Source organism: Poecilia reticulata, linkage group LG13, assembly GCF_000633615.1.
Source record: "Poecilia reticulata strain Guanapo linkage group LG13, Guppy_female_1.0+MT, whole genome shotgun sequence".
Lineage (NCBI taxonomy): Eukaryota > Metazoa > Chordata > Actinopteri > Cyprinodontiformes > Poeciliidae > Poecilia > Poecilia reticulata.
In genome coordinates, this window is record NC_024343.1 from 27,526,718 (window position 1) to 27,547,750 (window position 21,033).

Below are 21,033 nucleotides of genomic sequence, written 5' to 3' on the forward strand. Positions count from 1 at the left end.
ATGTATCTTATGTTCCTCCTTTAGACACTGACTGTTGATTTGATGGAGTTTAGGTCAGCTCTATTTAAAAAAAAAAAAAATCCTCATTTAAATATTTTAATTTATTCAATTCATGTCCGTCTTTTGTCCACGTAGTCGCTATGGTACCCCAGATGAGCTGAAGGAGCTGATTGATGTTGCTCATTCAATGGGCATTGTGGTGCTGCTGGATGTTGTCCACAGTCATGCGTCCAAGAACACAGAGGATGGCCTTAATGCCTTCGACGGGTCCGACTCCTGCTTCTTCCACTCACCGCCGAGAGGGGAACACACTCTGTGGGACAGCCGCCTCTTTAACTACGCCAGGTATTTCACTCCACAGCACCAGTAACTAGCTCATCTTTATTACCAAATCATTCTCATTAAAATCGGCACCAATTCCTTAATAGAATTACTAAATATAATTTTATTCGTAATTGAAAAGTATAAATATCTACTATTAATTAAAATTATGGATAATATGAAGTTACAGTTTTGATATGGACATGATATTATGAGTGACATCAGTGTTACATGTACATAACACAGCTGACTAAATCCCAAATTACACCGGCAACAATACATTTATATATGAATGGGGAGTGGGAGTAAATACGTTTTCTTTTTGAAAAGTTTCTTCTGTTCGGGTTAAATGTGCTCTTGTTTACTCTTTATGTTATAATACAGTAGCATTATATAAAACATGAACTGGATGACTCAGACAATATTTGTGTACATATGGATCCATATATTTTCTTTGTTTCTTTTTTTGTATAGGAAGGGGTATAATGTTTTTTTCTTCTATCCACATGACTCGAATTACAGCAGTAAACTAAATCTAAGTCTTTAATATTTGCTATATAACTGGGTTAGATGCTTGAATTAGGAAACACTTCAGTCATTTGTTGTAAATAAATGTAAATCATAAATATAATGTTTTCTTTCACATGCTGTGAGCAATTCCCTTTATTATAATTGCACATCAGGCTTGAATATGTCCTTATCGGATCTCTCATGAGACCAGACATAAAACAATTGTTTTGGTGTTGACACGCATTCATTTTTGTTTGAACTGAAATACGAGCACAACTTTTATATTAATAATTTCCTCAACTAAAACCTTGTAGATAGAGCTTTGGCAAAATGTTACTGTCCTGCATTTTTAAAGAGATGAGTGGGGTAATGATAACAATATTACTTACAAATAGCAGCGATCCAGCCTGACAAAGGCTGTTTGAGGGCCATTACATCCCAAATTTCCAGCCTCTTTTCACAGTGTAGAGGCACTTTGCTGCCTGACCAAAAAACTATTTTGTTTTGCATTTGTTCTTTTTTTTTTTTTTTTCTTTCAAATAAAACCCAACTGAAATTTAAAGGGAGACTAGGCTTCTCTGGGTGTTTTTTAGCTGTTTATAACCACATTCAACCTCATGTGTAGAATGATTATGATGTAGCTCTTAAGGTATTTCATAAAATTAGGGGCATGGCCAGTTTTCAAGCTGACTTGCAGAATATTTTGTGTTGAAGTATTACAGTAGTCTCACTAATTAGTAGAGTTATGTTGTGCCTACAATGTCTTGTTTGGACCTTCTTTTTTAAACAGTCTGGTACCCACATTTCCTCTGAGATCAGCTTTTTTTGCACCATAAGGGAATCCTCCAAAAATGAACATTTTATCATTAAAACAGTAAAAACACTCAAAATGTTATGGCTGTCCCAATTAAGATTATTGGCGACTTCCAAATTTACTAAATGCGGTTTCTTAGACTGATACTTCTGTGGTGTGACTGACGCTTCTGAATTTTAAAGAATACAGCGCCATTAACATAGGAAATTTTCCATCTTTGTTACATTGCTGATTATCATTATGAATGTGCCTAAAATGCCAAGACGGAACACAGGGGAAAAAAAAAAAACCTTCGTGAGCGTGTCCTACTTAGCTCACTCACTAATTACATTCCAGATGCAACAGTTTCAGTTTCTCTAGACACTGATAGATACTTTGTCCAAACTGGGGTTTCTGCAGGGGAAACTCGCTTTTCTAAAAATACATCTGATTCATCACACACACTAACTGGCATGTTGGTCCTGCTGATGTTAATTTAATTCAGAGCAGTTTGATATGGTTGTAGGCCTCTAGCATGTTTTGATGCAACTGTTCCATCATTCAGCTCAAAAACATTTTTCAGTAAATCCTTGCAATGACAGCGCCTTGCTTTTATTGTCTTAAACTTTAATGACTATCTTTCAGCTGCTTTCTGTGCATCTCTCACGTACACTGACAGCTCTCTAAGCGTTGTGCACAAAGAGGTCGCAGGAGACACCTGAAACCTGCAGCATCCAATACAATCTCTCCTTCAATGTGCACAGAGGTCTGATTGAATTCATAATTATGAGCAACCATGTCAAAAACAAAGTCGAATTTCAGCAAAAGATCAGAGTTGAGCATTAACTAACACCTGCTGTATGAACTCGGCCTAGGTGCAATATTAAGGAAAGGAAACAGTCTTTGGATTGCTGCATTTTTGACTCCTCATTTATGTTCTTGCTGGGGGAGATTAAGAGCAGCATCCTAATGTTACCCATCACATTCAGCTCATGAGGGATATTTAAAAACCTGCCCTGGTTACATCAGATGTATAAATGAGTGCAGTGGTTTTACTGTGGTTCATGATGTAAAATGAACATGAGCAATATTTAAACAGGCTGATAAATGAGGCCAAATGGGAGCTGACATACCACTCAGACTGTCTGATGCAGAATGATATGTTGAAGGTCAGAGGCATGATATGATCACAGAGATGGCACGTTGCAACACACAGCAACATGCTCACGAAATCCGGCCAGCTGTCTATCCGACACACGCAATTCGCAAAATAGGATATTAAGGGGGAATTTTCCGGTTATTTTGATTGTTACCTCTTAAACCCCTGACATGGCAGGTGTTGATTTTAATCTACCGTGAAAAATCACTGCTTATACCAAATTGGCAGAATTGAACTTGTCAAGGAAGGATATTTCACGAATTGTTTTCTACCTCTTCCAATATCCAATGTACGGCTACATTGGCGCTGTTGTTGTCGGCCGCATTAATTAGATGTCTCTCTTTTGCTTTTTTGCACCCAGAAAATAATCCCAGTACACATTTGGGAGGAACAGGCACAGTTGAGTCTATCAAATGCCTTTTTGAACTCACTTTTTAATAAGTGTGTGTCACTGTGCATCAGTTTCCAATACATTATACAATGCTTAGTGTCAGCCGTGTGGGCTATAATAAGAGAACAAGGTTCTCCTTTCATTAGTTATTGAACCGTCCTCATATCAGAAGCCCTCATTAGACAGGGTGCAGACATATGCTACGACTAGGAGGCATATGAGGAGTCATTTGTAAAAACCCAAAGGACCACTGCAATGTCATAACCAGTTCATTTGTCTTCTTTACTTGTCAGAGGATGTTTGGACGTGTCGTTTGTGTCAAGCATTCTGTAACTCACTTTAGAGGGAAATGAACCTCAGAGGCAAACTGTGAACTCAGCGTGAAACGGTGTGTTTTTAATCAAACATCCTTTCTATGAGCCATAGCACTCTGACCATGATGTTCTTATTAGGATGACAGAGGCTGACTGATGCAGGCTGTCGCCCTTCTATCCCTTTTTGCTGTCTGTTTTACTCTGCCTTTGCTGCTGCATTTTCATCCAAACAACACCTTCTTTTTTTTTTCCGTTCTAGTCTGCGTTCCACTTTAGCTTTTCCTCATAAAACATTCAACGCAGTCCTGGGAAAATTCTGTTTAGATAGATGCCTGCCATCCAATTTGTTAACTTGCTTTGCCTCTGAGTCAAATGCATCGACATTCAGTGTTATAAACGTCTCGCTTTGCAGGCATTGGTTCCAGGCGAGAGAAATGCTAGAATTAGTTATGCTGCTGGTGAATACCAACTTACAGAGGGATTGAAACAGTACAAAACTTTGTTAAAACAAGTAAACATGGCTGTTAGAGAGAGGATGTGGCATGGTAATAAATAGTTTTCACAACTATGTTTCCAACTATGTTTCTAAAACCAACCAGTCAAATTAATTCACCATCCTATATCAGAAATCAAATGACAGTTTCACAAACCAAAGTCAGGCCTGATTTCTGCTTGACCTTTACAAGCAAGAAGCCACAATCTGACAACTTTAAGTAGGCTAAAATGGCTCAAAAAGCAACATATTATGTCCCATTTAAAGAAATGCAAGAACAAATGTGAAACTTTGTAACTGTCATCACAATTTGGAAAAGTGTTAGAAAGCCATTTGGACTTCAGCAAACTCCAGTCAGAACCATTACCCACAAATGGAAAAAAACATGGAAACGTTATTAACCTTCTCATGAGTGTCCATTTAACCAAAATTACTCCCAAGAGTGCATCATGTGCTCTGAGGTGTGAGACGTTTAACTGAAGTTCTACAAGGGGTGCGGGTTTTAATGTTTTCATCTTTAACCTTTTTTTTTTTCTTAAAAGAAAAAAACATCTCTTTGGCTTTCTGTTTATTCACTGTCACATGCTGTTTTCATTTTAATTATGTAAAGCACTTTGAAATGCCTTGCTGCTGAAATGTGCTATACAAATACAATTTTATTGATTGATTGATCATCAACTCATCCAGAAGGACACAAAAGAACCAGGAACATCTAGACCTCCACAGGATGCTCTTGCTGTTTTTAAGCTTTACTGTTCATTAGTGTTGTAACGGTGCGCAAAAATCACTTAGTTTTAAAGTTGCACTCTTTTCGTAATATTTTCTTTGACCTGGGTCTTAGGAACAAAAAGAGCAGCTCTGATTGGTTGTTTCTGACTGAGTGGTGCATTTCTGTAGATGGCAGTAGGACTACAGGGAAAAACCAGAGGAGCTACATTTTTTTCAGACTTTCTGTTTCATGTTATTATGACATAGTGACAGCTTTAACTATGTAAAATAAAACAAAAAACAACATATTGTTTATAAAAGTTGCACACTGCAACTTTAATGTCACTTTCACCTTTTTGCAGTCTGAAAATATTTGTGTTTGTTATAGAGGAACAGATGGGGTTTAGAGCTAGTTAAACCCCAAATTAGAGGGTTTTTTGGTATCTGACTGTATTTTGGGAGCTTATGGAGATTATTTTCAAACAGGCTCTGCTTCAATTCTACTCATTGTCCAACCAACAGTTATACAACTTTTGTAAGTAAATATGAAAATTTTTAAGTGTTTTTTTTTTAATGTCAGGAATAGTTATATTGCCTACACTGCACAGTGCTGTCAAAGTTTTTGTTTGGACTGATTAGATTTTTTTGTACCTCCCTTAACGTCAAACACTTTGTGCCTACTGAAAGCACTGTTGTTTTGAGCTGTCTAAATTGCTGTTGTGAGTACATTATGACTTTTCAACCAACTCATTCTTTAAGTGCTCTTGTGTGCATTCACTGGCCAAATTAAGAGTGGGTTTTTCACTTGACTGGCAAGTCACCAATCAGGGCCCAACTTGAAAATCAGCCAGTTCTGGTCAACTCTTAATTTATTCAGTATATTATACGAGTTGATACTTGGCTTGCAAAATACTCGGAATCAAAAGGGACATCTTTTAGGAGTGGTATTTGTTTGCTTTCAAAAACATTTCATAAATAAAGAGGGATAGATGTCTTATTCTCCTGTGTGAAATTTTTTGTACCACAACAAATTTAGCTGAACTGCCATAGATCTGCCATAAATCTTAATCAGAAATTAAGATTTCTGATTTGTTTTTTAACAAAAAGAAATAAAACAAGACAGAACTGATACAAGCTAAAAAGTATGAGCACAAGCATTTGGTCTTTTCTTTCTTTTCTTCACTGATGCTTCTGCAACCTACGTTTCACAATCCTCTTTTTCAGTTGAGTTGTCTTTTGTCCTGTCGTTACTGATAGAAAGAGTGCGTAAATGTGTAAATTTCTCATGTGAACTGGATTCTCTCCAAGAAGTCAAGCTGCAGCTCTCTCGGTACAAGAATTTATTTTCCAAGACGGCAACAAAGGCTTGCTGCAAGCAGTGAAAGCTTGTTTTTTTAAGATTGTTTCTTACCTTTTTATTTCAACACGTTTGTCTGTAATGACCTTAATGTTTCCTGAACTTCAGGTGCTAGTCAAGGCTGTAAACTGTGGGAGGGAGTGTGGAGAAGCAAGAGTTGCAAGTCATTACACGGAAGAACAAAGTCTTAAGAAACCTGTGTGAGGATAGATACTGAAATAACTGAAATAGACTATATATACGATCAGACAGAAAGTGTTAACTAGAATTACCATTCAAGTTTATCAAAATATAGATACACCAATAATCAATCATTTTGTGGTCAATGTCAGATCTCTGATTTTTGTATTTTGTATAACAAAACAGCCTTAATTTTTTTTTTTCCTTCTTGCAATGAAAGTTTAGTTGTTATAAAATAACACTGGCTGCGTTTGTAAGTTTATGCCTTGTTAGTGGTTCACACTACGTTGGCCTGCTTGTCGAGTTAAGCCATTAGACTAATCAGGATGTATGATTTACATTCGCACCAGACTCTTTCCCGCTCTATACGAGTGGAAAGAAGTTAGCAGATATATGCATGGTTCAGTCAAAAGTCATTTCCTTCAAAGACGACGTCAAGTAACCTTGACACAATGACCGAGTGAATGGAGTCTACGGTTCTCTAAGTAGCGGGTCGGCTTAGCCTTTCTGCAGATCAGTGCTTTGACTGGTGAGTACTGAGCATTCTGAGGAGCTTGATGTGGGCTTTTTCTATAATCCTCCACATCTCTGAGGATCATTTGCATCCAGTTTTCATCAATCTTTGTGTGACTTCTTAAGATATGAAAAATAGGCCCAGGGCCAGCCTTTTTAAGACTTTTTAGACTCTTCTTCATGTTCTCACGCTGAGAGATCAGCCATGCCTTAGAGGTCCCAGTCAAAATATTTCTTTTACAAGATTTTTCAATATGTGGATGTTATTCCACTCAGATGTGTTAATAAAGGTCTACCTTTTTCAATAAACTGATGAGAAGGATTTATTTTGTTTCTGCTTCTAAATCCCAAACCAACTGCTTTGAACATGGCCTATTATATTTTGAAATTGGCAGCAGGACAGTTTGTTTTATGGCTTGAAAGCACAAACAAGGTGGAAGGAAATATAGTACTTATTGTGTGGATAATGAAGTCTTCAAAACAATAATCAATTTCAGTTCAGTCTGCAGAAACTGTTAGACAAATAGGAAAGACATTTCCATTTCCTCTTTCAATGTACTTTTACATACTTGGACACATTTTGGGTCATATCAAGTCTAAGTTCTGTTTGATCATTCAGTAAAGTCAAACTTGGAAAGTTAGTTCATTGCAGTTTCAGTATTTAGCACCTTTTCTTTTGCACCATGGAATCACATTGAAAGAGAAAAGTGGTTTTTTCCCCCTCTGTTAGGCTTCAACTAATTAGCTGAGCTCAGCAGTAGGTGTAAATGGTGTCTTGTTGAAGCTGCTTGTTGTGCTTCTACTTCGTGTTGGAAAGATGTAGTTTAGCACTCTCACCGCTTGCACCCCACCTTTAAAACTATGGGTGGGAAACAGACTAAAATCTCATCGCAGTGATGTGTAAAACACATTCCCTAGCTATAGAAATTACACACCTGTTGCACAATTTAACATTAGAATAAAGACCTTATTTTTGCTTGCATTTTATTTATAAAATTGGGTGGAGGTAGTCATGTACACAGTCACTGTCAGACTTGTTGCTTCTCACAATACTGAAGTGCAATTTGTTTTATTATTTCTAAATGGTCAGTTGTTGGTCTGCTGGCTTCAGTTTGGCCTTTTACCTCAGCTCGTTTGAACTCAACTTAGATGTGCTCTTCAAGACATACACAATCAAACAATACACTCAACAGATAAAACTGAACAATGAAACAACGAGATGAAATTGGCTACAGTGGACTCTTGGCATTAATTGGGGTTTTGGAACTACAGCCTCCCATAACTACCTAAAGTTTATTAATACTTGTAACTCTCTGTTTAAATATTCACAAAATATACCTTAACTTGCAGTAATAGGCACAAAAAATCTGCAAAAAGATTAATTTTCCACAAATACTTTGATAATGCGTTCAATAGAAATTTCTGTATTCCGAATAGCCACGGGTCAACTGTATTTCTATAACTGTAAAGTCTTATTTTGGAGATGGTGAGCCTTCTGTCTTGGTTATTGACTGGAACCTGGTTCCACAGAACAGCAACCATAAAACTAAAGGGTTGGCCTTCAGTTTTTCAACAGGACATTCTTTGAACAATTACAAAGCATGTGCTTTGAGATCAAATATTTCTGGTGGAGTTATGGAGGTTAATAAAAATAAAGTGCCATTTACCAATAAAAACTTTATATGTGATGACATTTTTTAGAACACGATGTTACCTTCTTCCTCTAGATTTTGCAGCAATAAGACACTAAGCAAAGTAACTAAGAATTTTATGGAAACCTGTCTTTGGCATATTTTATAGTCCTTGGTATTCTGGCTATGATGTGGACAAAACTCTTAAAATAAATGGTTGTTATTGTGTCTCCAGTTCTCTAATAGCACCCTGTGGCTATTTTTTTATTCCTCTTTAGCCACTCCCCTCTCTATTTGTGGTGGCAACTTGGATCCTCATTCAGCCCCTGTTCCAGTTGTTTTAATTACTACTCTTATTGCCAGGTTTACGCTAATAACAATTTTCTCTTAGCCATTTCTTCATTTATAAAGATCATCCAACATGCTTTTTCTTATATGGGTTGTTCTCTTGTCTTTCCTAGTCAGAGGAGAGTTTACTGAGCTGATGTTTTACATTTATACCTCAGGTTATGGATTTAAAAGTAAATTCATTAGGAAATGTTCAAATAACAATGCTATTTGTTACGAGTTTTTGTTGATTTTACAAAAAACAACTAAAGAGTTTTCTACAGTGGGCCTTTTTAACCAAATGGTCAGAGTATTAAAATAATTTAATTCACTTTTTATGAGAAGAAAACCCTCCTGCATATTGTACTTGTGCTAATTTAAAGTCCATTGGATAACACTCCAAAGAAAGTACAAAAGGAACAACAAGCTGCCACTGGTTTCTAAAGGACAGCAAATACAAAGTGATCCTAATTACAGGTTGCCAAACATATAATCTCAGTGACAGCGGAGGATTCCTTTTAGGATGCCAAGCAAGAGCAGGTAGCTGCCAGGCAGTTTAAAGAAAGCCAGAAAAACAGCCGAAATCTAACCCAAAGCTCAGCAAAGCATCTACATCTCAGTGAGAGTTTTCCCAAAGAGGACCCGAGCATTACATGATTTCTGCTGTTACATGCAACATTTGTTTCTTTAGTTCAGCATACAACACTGAATTTGACTAACTCAAATTTGTAACTATACCTACATTACAAAAAGATAATCAATGAGAACCATTGTATTAGAAGAGGGGACAAAAAGAATCGTTAAACAAACCGATCAACTTTTAATGAAATTAAAATGTGAACAGCTTCTGTTTTGAGAGTTGTATCAAAGGCCTCATCCTGTGCCTGCCGAAGAGATTATAGAAGTTTGAAATGCGTCAGAAGAGGCAGCCCATTTGTCCCTTTTTGTTTCAACAAATGCTCACCATCCATCACGCATGTCATTGTGTCGTCGTTTGAGCATCACACTTCCTCTTGAATTACCTGTCGGCCTCCCGAATTTATTTGTTCTTATCTGCAGCTTACCTGTGACGTTGGGAAAACAAGAACTTAAATCTTTTTTTATTTTCTCCCATATGAAGACAAGTTGCCACAGCCCTTTATGGAAAATTGACATCTGAAGACACATGTTTTAACATTTTATTTTTAGCCACAGTGCCTCCTGAAAGTATTGGCACCCTTTATGCCTTTTTCATAATGCGTCTTGTTAGGATTAGCACAATCATTTTGGCTGGTTGGGGCTTGTGAACACCAATTTTTGGTGTTGCGATAGATTTAAAATTGGATTGAGGTGTTGACTTTCACTGGACTAGTCTAACACAAAAATATGGTTTGATCTAAACTCTTCCACCATTTCTTTGGCTGTATGTTTACGATTGCTATCCTGTCGAAAGATAAACCTCTGTACCTAATGATCACCTAACAGTTGTTTTCTATTATCGCCCTACATTTGTCTCCATCCACTCTACCATCAACGTTTTCCTCCTTTCCCATTTCTCTGAAGAAAAACTTCCCAACAACAGCCTTTATGTCTGGGCACATTGCTCTTAGCATGAACACTGCTTGTTGTCCACCAAGTATAGATCTTTGCATGCAAGCCAAACTGTTATATTTTTGCTTCTAGTTGAGGCTTATTTGTGAGCAGCAGATGACATCTCGAACCAGGCTTCTGCTGACTCTTTTAACAAAGCATTTCTTCTTAAGCCACATCTGTGAGGTGTATGACAAACATTTGCCCTGTTGACTGATCCTCCACAAGAGATGTGGATATCTGCACATAACTGTAAAATGTGTTTAAGCTCTTAGATGTAATGCAACCAAATGTGGAGAAAGGTCAAGAAGTGTGTGCAGTTTAAAGCCAGCTGAGCTGCAAATGACGAAGAAAGGTTTTTTTTTTTTTTTTTTTTTTTTTTTATTTGAGCCACAGTTTCGGCCCGCGTGAGGAGAAAATGAGCTCCGTTAACGATCATTAAATTTGAGTGGGGAAAATTTTCTTTTGAATTAACTTGAGGTATTTCTCCTAGCTGTGTGTGTGGGTGTGTGTGCTTGCAGGTAAAACAGGAAAACATGATAGATTATCCGCTCTTTCATTACAAGCAGCAACATTAGAGCTTTACTCTATTAGTGCTCCCTAACTAGGTTTCACTGTCACTGCTACACTTTAATCTGAGGACGCTGTAATGTGCAATTTGCTTTTATATTAACACCACAGACCAGCTGATAACTTCACGGCGCTGCATAGATAAGCGATGTGTTGCATCTGGTATAGAGATCTACCTTTCACACTGTAATTGGACCTGATGATGAATGGCGTTGTGGGCCTTAATGTGGCAGTATGGTTTCATCTCGGGGCCCCTGGCTCTCACTGGCTATTATCTCCATCCCGTGAGGATACACTGTGTCTGAGCCTTTGTTGGCTCTGTGCACCGAAGTGGAGGACCTAATCTATTTATCACAGGGTCTGCGTGACCACCCAGCCAGGCTGCTATATCGGATCATACCAGGCTCCCTTGTTCTGCTCCTCCAGGGAAGAATGAAGCGCAGATGTAACATGCGGCTTCACACCTGTCAAACAGCGCTGGCGCTGGTCATCCCCGAGGAGTGGGAGCACAGGAGGGAAAACATTTAAATCTATTTTTTGTCATGGCTTTCTTTTTCTAAAGAAACTCCAATTCTCTCTTGTGACATATATAGAATGTATTCCTCTGCAAGTGAGTGCTGAGGATGAATCGAAACATTTTCTAAAGCAAAAGTATTGAGAACAAGATTAGGTTTTTGTTGTTTTATTGAAGGTTTTACAATGTAAAATATTACTGAGTTTGTTAAAAATGTATCTTTTTATTCCTGAGCTGATTTTTTTTCCACTCTGCATCATTCAAGGGAAGAAATTGTTGAATCACTGCATACTAGTGGTTAACTATAAAATGACTTTGACTTTTTTGTCCTATACTTTAACGTGAGAGAAAATCTCTGACAAGTGAAGTTCCTAGCTGTAGTGTACCAAAAAGCAAGGGGTAGGTTGTGAGCACCTCATACATAAGTGAATCAACAGCGCTAAGACCCTCCCCCTGCCTCTGATTGGTTGTTTCTGACTGAATGGTGTATTTCTGTAGATGGCAGTAGGACCACAGGGAGGAGGCAGAGGAATTTGAATTTTTTTTAATTATTATTTTTCATAGATTATCTTTGTCATATTATATTGTAGTGGCAGTCCTAACAAATATGCACAAATTATATTCTTTATAAAAAATTATATACTCTCACTTTGAAAATTTTTCTGTTAATTTTTGTCACTTTTGGTAAAGATTTGTCAAAATCCTTTAAAAAAAATGAATTTGTCTTTGTAGGTTTTTGCCCCCGTGTCACATCATATTAACACCATATGAGAACAGACCCGGATTACTACAGGAGGAGTTTTACTTTTAATCAACCTAAAGAGCCAGAAATCTTCTAATAGAATTTTTTCCCCCCACTGAGTACTTATACTCTAAAGACAATGCAAATTTAAACTACAGCAATAAAAGATTCCTTTGTTGATTTTTTTTATTTTTTATTTTTATTTTTTTACACATTTTTACCACAGGTATCAGTAAGTGGCAACTGGTGACATAAGCTGCTGATGAAAAATAGAGAAAATATATGATTTGACTTTTAGTAAACATACAAAAATGTAATTTTTTAATAGTATTTTTCTCTAAACTTTTGTTTATGTTATACTAATCACAGTTATAAATGTGTATATAATAAATTTTTTTTTGCATGCACTTGATATGAAACTACAAAGAAAAAAAAAACTAAAAACAATATGTTTTTGCATGTTTTCACCCATAAATAAATTCAACACGTCAGTATAATTACTGTTGGGAACTGAGAGCACACTGTAGGTCTGAGTTGGGTCTTTCAGCCTGAGCAGAGGCAGCGGTTCACACTTAATCAGCATCTTGAATGTGTCATTCGTCTCACATCCTTGGTGCTTTGCTTTTGCCCTACAGCGCTGCATCCGAGTACAGTGTTTCATTTGGTGCTCATTACGCGCACTGCATGGAGACGACCAAATATTGAGTTTTTGCTGATGTTTCCATGGCGACACGCCACCGAATGGAAAGAGTTGAGGTGCGCGGTGTACTTTGCCTTGAGTGACTGTATAGAACTGGATGACTCTTCCAGTCAGGATAGAGGACGGAGGCCATTTATGGAATCCACCTCCTCCAGCCTGCAGCCAACAGCCACAGCACATTTGTGTGCTGCGTGACACACTGACGGCTGTAAACTGGCGAGCTGCATTTAATATTTAGGTAGTTTATCCAGTTTATGTACACTTTTTTTTTTTTTTTTTAGAGTATTTACCCTCTTGAATGTCAAACACTGGAACCCATTATACATGAAGCCTGAAGACAAATGATTTGTCCCATTTTCAAGTAAGAGGTCTTAATTCTGCTGTCCAAGTGTGGAATTTTAATCCCACTAATTTAAATACACCAGGATGCCTAGATGCGCATAATATTTGCTCTGCGGGCTGATGGAAATCAGAAAGCCACCGATTTTTCATCATGACATCTTAAAATGTGAAAGACGTAGTTCCCTCTATTGTTAATATAAGCGGCGTCTGCTGTCACCGCCACTCCCCTTCCCAACATAATGGAGCTTCAGTTGTCAATATGCGAGTGTCCTGCTTTCAGGGGAAAATTAATCTCTGGTGACTAAAATTCATGATGAGATGTGTGAATAATTCACAGGCTCTTGCTTATCTGACCTTGAATTGTTTTTGTGTGTTTGTGTCGTTTGTGTGTGCACACAACTAGCTGGGAAGTGCTGCGCTTCCTGCTGTCAAACCTGCGCTGGTGGATGGAGGAGTACTGCTTTGATGGCTTCAGGTTCGACGGCATTACCTCCATGCTGTACCATCACCATGGCATCGGTAAGACTGGTTGATCTGTGCGTACGCAAGCGAGACTTGCTTTTCTCTGCAACAACCGTGCAGTTTTTACGTCAGAAATGCATAGAGATGGGAAACAGTCTTGGAAAACTGACTTATCTAACATACAGTTCGGAAAAATGCCTCAGTTTTAAAAGAAAAGAATAATAGAAAGTTTTTCACAGTTGTCTTTTGCAAGCATAAACTTCCTTGTGTTGGGATTTTTTTGTGAAAGATCAGCATAAACTAATGCATGACTGTAGAAAACGGGGGGAAAAGATGCACTGTTTTCACTTTTTTTTGACTAATTAAAATCTGAAAAGTATGCATGGATTTGCTTTGAGTGCTTTTCACTGTAATACCCAGAAATTAAATCGAGTCCACAAGTTAAAACATTAGTATTTAGCTGTCCACCTAAACTGACAGACCAGCCATATATTAGAGAACCAATTGAAAGACCTGCAGAGATCCAACTCTCGGGTGGGACAACTATTAGTCATACTGTTTATAGAAGCATGTTTTGTGAAGAAGCAGTAATACAAAGTTGTTGCAGGAAGAAGCCATAGTTTGTTAAAAGACAAGTTGGTGACAGAGCAGACAAGTTGAAGAAGTTACTTGAGTCAGAAAATGTCAAAGCCTAAGCTTTTCAGCTTACAGGCAGAAGCACAATGTGGGATGTAAAACTATCGCTGCATACTTAACACACCATCCCTGTAGGTAAATATGGTAATGCAACATGATATAGCGTGGTTGGTTTTCTTCAGCAGATACAAGGAAGGTGGACAGAATTTATTGGAACTTCTAGCAGGACAGAAACCCTACAGCCAGAGCTACAGTAGGATATTTTAGATGAAAGTGTCTTCATGTCGTAAAATGATCAAAAATCCAAGTTCAGCCAAAAAATCCAATTTGGAATCTCTGGCAAAACTTCATGTTCAGAGACTCGTCATAAAAATGTATATTCACACTTTTCCAGATGCTTGTTTTCTTAAAATAATCTGAACATTTCATCGTTTTTCTTCCACTGTGTATTGGTTTGTGTTGGTCCATCTCCCAAGATCCCAGTAAAACACTTTAAAGTTTGTGGTTGTAATGAGAAAAAGGTCAAAATGTATTAATACTTTTTTCAATGCCGTGTAAACCAGTTCCGTTAGAATTGAAAACTTAGTAATGACAAAAAGGTCAAAGGGTATTAATACTTTTTCAAGGCAGTGTAAAGCAGTTCCGTTTGAATTGAGAACTTAGTTTAAAGCAACCGGCCCGAAATGCTGGAGGTAAAATTTGACAAACGGAGGAAGTGAAAATAGTTGTATCACTTAGAAAAATAGATCTGGTCAGTTTGGAAGTTGGGGTGGAAAGCATGATGAGTGTTCACTGTGTGGGTGTTTACCCTTCAGGCAGTGGCTTCTCGGGGGACTACAATGAGTACTTTGGCCTACAAGTTGATGAAGAATCTTTGGTGTACCTGATGCTTTCCAATCACATCCTCCATAATCTCTATCCGGACTGCATCACTATTGCAGAGGTAAAAACACACATCCGCACACGTTTTGCAAAATGCACTGCCTGTAGCTATAATTAATTAAAAGCACTTATTAGGCAGGCATATCCTACTTATTTTTTTGCCGTTGCTGTAATTAAAAGTTAATGTAAAAAAGCGATCTGGATCAGTGAGTTTTGGGCATTTTTCTAGCTCAACACATAAATTATACAGCCTGTAGTGATGGAATTAGCATTTACTTGAAGGGAAACACAAAAAAGTAGTTTTACACAGTAAGACGTCTCTGCAGGATGTGTCTGGGATGCCTGCCCTCTGCAGAAGAATGGAGGAGGGAGGACTGGGCTTCGATTATCGACTGGCGATGGCGATTCCTGACAAATGGATTCAGGTAAGAGGGTTTTGTTCACTTGAATGCATTCTTTTCACAAACCAAATCATCAGTTCAAATTCTAGAAACAAACACTGTGATGCTGCTCAAGTCAAATGCTGTGAACATTACATTTCTACAATGGCAACTTCTAAGAATTTGTCACATTTGAATAATTTATTTTATTGTGATTTTATGTGGAAGATCAACACAAAGTAGATTATAATTATTCATGGCAAAGAAAACGATGCGTGGCTTTCGATTTTTATTACAAGTGAGAATCTGTTTGTCTTCAACTTCAGTTTTGCAGTTTTGCAGTTCACTTCTAGCTTTGCACATGTGGAGACTGAAATTTTTTGCTCATTTTGCTTTAGAGGCTCAAGAAAATTCAGGTTGGATGTAGAGCTTTTGAGAGTCTCAGACTTGAGAATTTCAGACATAAAGTCCAGACTTTACTTTGACTTGACCTTTCTAAAATATGAATATGAATAAGTTTAAACCATTCCATTGTGGCTCTGGAGGTAAATGCCCTGCGAGAAGGAAATCTTTCTTCCCAATTTGACATCTTTTGTCCTGTTTTTAGATCTCTCCATCTTCCAGCTGTCTGCTCTACCATCCCACAGCATGATGTTGTATAAATTAAAATTTGTGGACATGAAAAAAGTGAAAAAAATCCAGGGAAGTCATATCATGACTATTTTAAATAAGTGCTGCTCTTTCACCACATGGATAACAATGTATTTGTTTCTTGAAATCATGACACACATCCTTACAGCCGCTGGATTCATGATGGAAAACAGGTCTGTTTTTTGGGTGGTTTTATAGAACAAGTGATGTAAAACAGTCTTGTGCTGAGTATTTCTCCTGTGTCGCCTGGACCGGCCGAAAGAAGGTTAAAGTGTTTGCTCTTCTCAAAGCTTTGCTAATTTAGTTTTCTTTATTCTCCCATGATTCTTCCTCCTGTGCACTAACATTTTTTTTACCCAGCAGAGACACAGCTGTGAATACATGTGTGATGCATGCAGTTATTATGAAAAAATAAAAACACACAGTCATCATTGTTTGATCAGTAATTTCTGTCTTTCCATACCTGTAATTTTGTGGGAAGAGGAATGAAGATAAACTTAATTATTTTAACATAAAGGTCAACTTCCAGGCTTCTTTATTGGAACTTGTAGAAAGGCAGGCTGTCGTCTCATGTATTAACTTGTAATGTATCCTAACGTGGGATTGCCTCATGCACTGTTCAAACAGAATATTATTAATATCATATTTATCTAGTCAGAATATATATAAAGATCATAATCTCTTTTTTTGCACATTCCTGCAGAATCATCACAGAGAAGCAATTCATTGTTTTACTTTTAAAGAGATCAGCCTACTTCCCATGTTTCTCATCAAAGATTATTTTCTTGAGCACAAATAGTTTTTTTTTCTATGAACACCACTGTCTTTGAAGCCTGTGACCTTTTATCATAGTTTGAGTTCATAATATAGAACCTTGTGAAGAGCATCGCCATTAAAGGACACTGAATAGGAACATTCTGAAAATACATTCTTTATGAGATTCATTGCCAATATTAATTCATTGACTTATAATATGGACTTTATAAATTTCCATTGGCCAGATAAATCTCGATTGGTCTCAGAAAACTGTTTATTGGAAAGCATGTGAAAACTTTGTTTTCTTAGCAATTTCTGGCAGTGAAAAGATTGTTTAAATACAGCTCAATCTAAATTCATTTATACTCCTGGTATTTTTAAATGATTTACATTCAATAAGTTTGTTCTTGATTAGAAACTCTAGCCAATTTTACAGTTTATTTTAATATTGCAGCACAAATTATTTACAGCTGTCAATGCTTTTTTTTTGTGCTACACTTTTTCCTTTTACCCAACTTTTCATTGATATGTTTGGAACAGCACTCTGTGAACAGTTAGCTTCGATACCAATGACCTTAAACACCTTACTGTCTTTTTTGAGGGTGTTGGTCATTCCCTGCTGGACAGTTGTCATGTCAACCGTCTTCCTAGCAACCGTGTCAGCAATACTACATCACTAATATATTAAAATTCCTTTTTTATTAGCTGCAAGCTGTAGTTCTCAAAATTAATATAAACAAGTGATTGAAATATGTGTCTAATGAGTCTATAAAATTTATGAAATTTACTTTTGTAATTAAATTTGTGAATTAAGTTATACTATTATGCCCACTATTGAAGTAGGTTTAAGACCTGTGTTATAAATGTTTTCATTTTATTTCAATAATTTTATTTTAATTAATGACCCGCTCTCCCTTTGCAATGAAACTCATTCTATTTTTTTTTATTTTATTTTTTTTACATGACAGGAGCACTGTCATAAAGAATGACAAGATTATCCAGCGTGTTACCACTCAGCAGTGCATCTGTCTGCAGGGAAACAATGGGCACCAAACATTCACAAATCCTCCACAACAACTGTTGAAGCACCCTTTAGTTGGACACTTCAGCCCGAACTGCCACTGCGAAAGTGCTTAATAGCCCACAATGGGAAAACATTGTTTATAACTGTTCAGTCATCAGGTCCATAACTTTGTGATGGTAAAGCCAAGTAGCGGAGGGAGGGAGGAGGGTGGAGGTGGAGGGATTTAACATGCACACCCAATCCTTCATGCACAGATAAAGCTGTTTATCTCAAATCTTTCTCCTGCTGTTTCTAGATGAGCTGACACACTGTCAGAATGTTTGTGTTCTGACAAAGGCTGTTTTGATAAAAATGCCACCGATTTATTGTCGCTTTAAAACCGTTTTTTGTTGGGGTTTTTTTTTTGTTTGTTTGTTTTTTTCTTAATCACCAAGTATTTTGTGTAGTCAATTTGGAAAAACATATAGCCAGACAGACCGTATGTTATGTAGGGAGGTACGTGTATGGGTTCGGCTGGCGAATGAGCGAAGATTGTTTCGTGTGTGCGTGCGTGCGCGTGCGTGTGTGTGTGTTTGTTTGAAGAACGTCGAGGCCGTTTTCCTAAGCTTGAATAAAAGCGCTGATTGCAGAATAGCTAAAAAGGTTGGCTGTTGTAACGTTTTTATAGAAAGCATATTTTTTTTGCTACGGGTCCACAGCGAATTTTAAAATATTTACTCATTTTAGGGTTGGGGAGGGTTGGGGAGCAAGATTGAGAGTATGACCTCAGCTCAGCATGCATGCACTACGGCTTCTTGTGTTTCCCAACGGGGGGAGTCAATGCATCGTTAATCAAGTCTGCCTCTCACAGCGGTTGGTTTTACTCAGCGTCGGGTTTGAAGGGAGGAGAAAAGGAGGTGAGAGATCTAGTCCACGACTTGACCTTCCTCTGTGATGCTGGAAGTAGCTGTGCAGCCTGCAGAGCTTGTACCTCCGAGGCTTCGCTCAATTTTCCCGAGAACCCTTCTTGAGAGGTTGCTCTCGCATTTACTTACTGCATTGAAAGCCGTTTTTTGTTGTTGTTGTTGTTTGTTTTGATGCTACTCATTGTTACATGTTTTAATTAAATTTGTAGCCTCCCTAAGGAGAGTGGATGCTGGAGGCAGAGCAAAATATTCTCCATATCTATGCAGGGAAGCATTCATATGAACATGCTGTGGTATAGTCAGTGAAGTGCATTCAGGGCTAGCCTTGCCTCTTCTCACAGAGTGTCAATTAGGGAGGGATTTGAATGGACTGAAGTGGAGCCTCCAGTGAGGTATATGTTGCAGAAAAGGAGAATTGGAGCTGCAAGGGAGGGCGAGACAGGAGGAAACAGAAGGAAAGAGAAACAAAGACGCAGAGCAACAGAGCTGCGAGCTTATTTATAGATTCACATGTGTGCACGGATGAATCTCTCTCAGTTCCTCGGCTGGGGCCCCCATGCTGCGTTTTGTCCTCAGCATGACTGATTGATATGACTCATTTACTGGCTGCGGAAGGCTGTTAGGACCAACAGACTGTGAAAAATTAAGATGTCCTAATGAGAAGGACCAGATAAGGCGCGGTGGCACAAGTTGGGATGATTCGATCTGATTATGACCATAAAATGCTGTCACTCCTAATGGATAATGTTACAAAGCCCTCTAATTTAACAAGCACCCTTCCCTCAAGCTACAATAGATTGAGATGTAATTGAAACAATTAGAGGCAGAGGAGAAAGAGGGCTGCATGGTGGCGGCTAGGAGATGAGAGGTTGATGCTGAGAATTCGCCGGCATCTCTCCGCTTCTCTCGGCTGTTCAACTTGAATGACCTCCGAGTCAATTGTCTCAATTTTTGCTTCTGTTCCTCCATTTATTTTAATTGAATGAAAATATCAGTCTGAACAGCTCCCCCTTATTAGTTTCAGGGCAGGGAAAGGGAAAGGAGAAAAAAAAAATTCTATTTCTTCTCTCAGTCACTCGGCTCTGTCCATCATGCCAGAAACACTTTCAATTAATATGACTTAATAAAATTCAGGCTGTCGGCGAGCAATGATGGAGCTCGGCTTGTTTACGTAAACATGCCGCGGGCTTTATCGGCAGCCTCTCGCTCCGACCTGCTCGGCTGGTGTCGCCCTCCGCACGCCTGCTTTTAACAGCAGCAGCATTTCAGTTTTGTCCAGCTTAATTGCACTTTGAGGCCACCTCTGCGTGGTGTTAACAGGCTTTCGGCAAGGCTTTTTATAGCAGAAACTGTGACATGATCCAAAGTGGGCCTTTTTAGCCGAGCGAAGTCCACCTATGTTTCTGTTGGCAGAACCTTTTGTTAAGCTGTGAAGTTATGTGGACGTTTGTGTTGGAGGATGAAGCGGTGCATACTTTTTTTTTAATTTATATTTTTATCTTTCTTTAATGTAGCCCAAACAGTTAGAATGACTTTTCATGGTGTACCTGATGGAACTTTAAAAGTTGAGAGGAAGATTATTTTTGATGGTCTACTTGGTATCTAGTTCTAGTACAAGGAACTGAACTTAGAAATATAATGTTTTTCATAAGTTAAATGTAAAAAAAATAAATAAAATAAAAATGTATCACATCCGCAGGTCAAAAGACTGGGGAAAACTCATGTTGGGTCCATTGCATGCTCAGATAGAGAATTTGTTCTTTTTTAAACTCAGCAAAACACAATTTCCAGCCAATAATTCATTAAAAAAATTATTTCCTTTTGTGTTTAATAAAGTATGTTCATTCATTCATCTATTCATTCATTCAATAAGAGGCTGATAGCATTTTCCCTTCTATAAATTAAATTATTTTTCTGAAAAACTCTTTTTTTTTCAATGTTTTTTAGTATCTTTGTTTTGTATTTAAATGTGTTTGACCTGAAATGTGACAAACAAGCAACAAGGGTAAATACTTTCTTCACGGGGTTGTAATAAAGTTGACAAGTCAGCTTAGGGGAGCTGAAGAGCAGAGAATCAGTGGAGATTTGATGTCAACAGCTCATGGAGCATTCACAATATAGTAGTGGCAGTGTTTGTATGATATGATGAGATGTCCACATAAGTGAAAAAAAAAAAAAAAAAAACCCCGCTGCTGCTCAGATC

General features: G+C 37.8%; 1 protein-coding gene across 1 annotated transcript in view; it reads left to right on the plus strand.

Moving 5' to 3' along the window:
• gbe1b (glucan (1,4-alpha-), branching enzyme 1b) overlaps positions 1-21,033 on the plus strand; it is a 108,648-nt gene that overhangs the window by 30,282 nt on the left and 57,333 nt on the right. The window contains exons 7-10 of the mRNA XM_008426352.2: positions 136-345; positions 13,538-13,653; positions 15,048-15,175; positions 15,441-15,539. Of these exons, the coding sequence (XP_008424574.1) occupies positions 136-345; positions 13,538-13,653; positions 15,048-15,175; positions 15,441-15,539 (553 nt within the window). The remainder of the gene's footprint in view (positions 1-135; positions 346-13,537; positions 13,654-15,047; positions 15,176-15,440; positions 15,540-21,033) is intronic.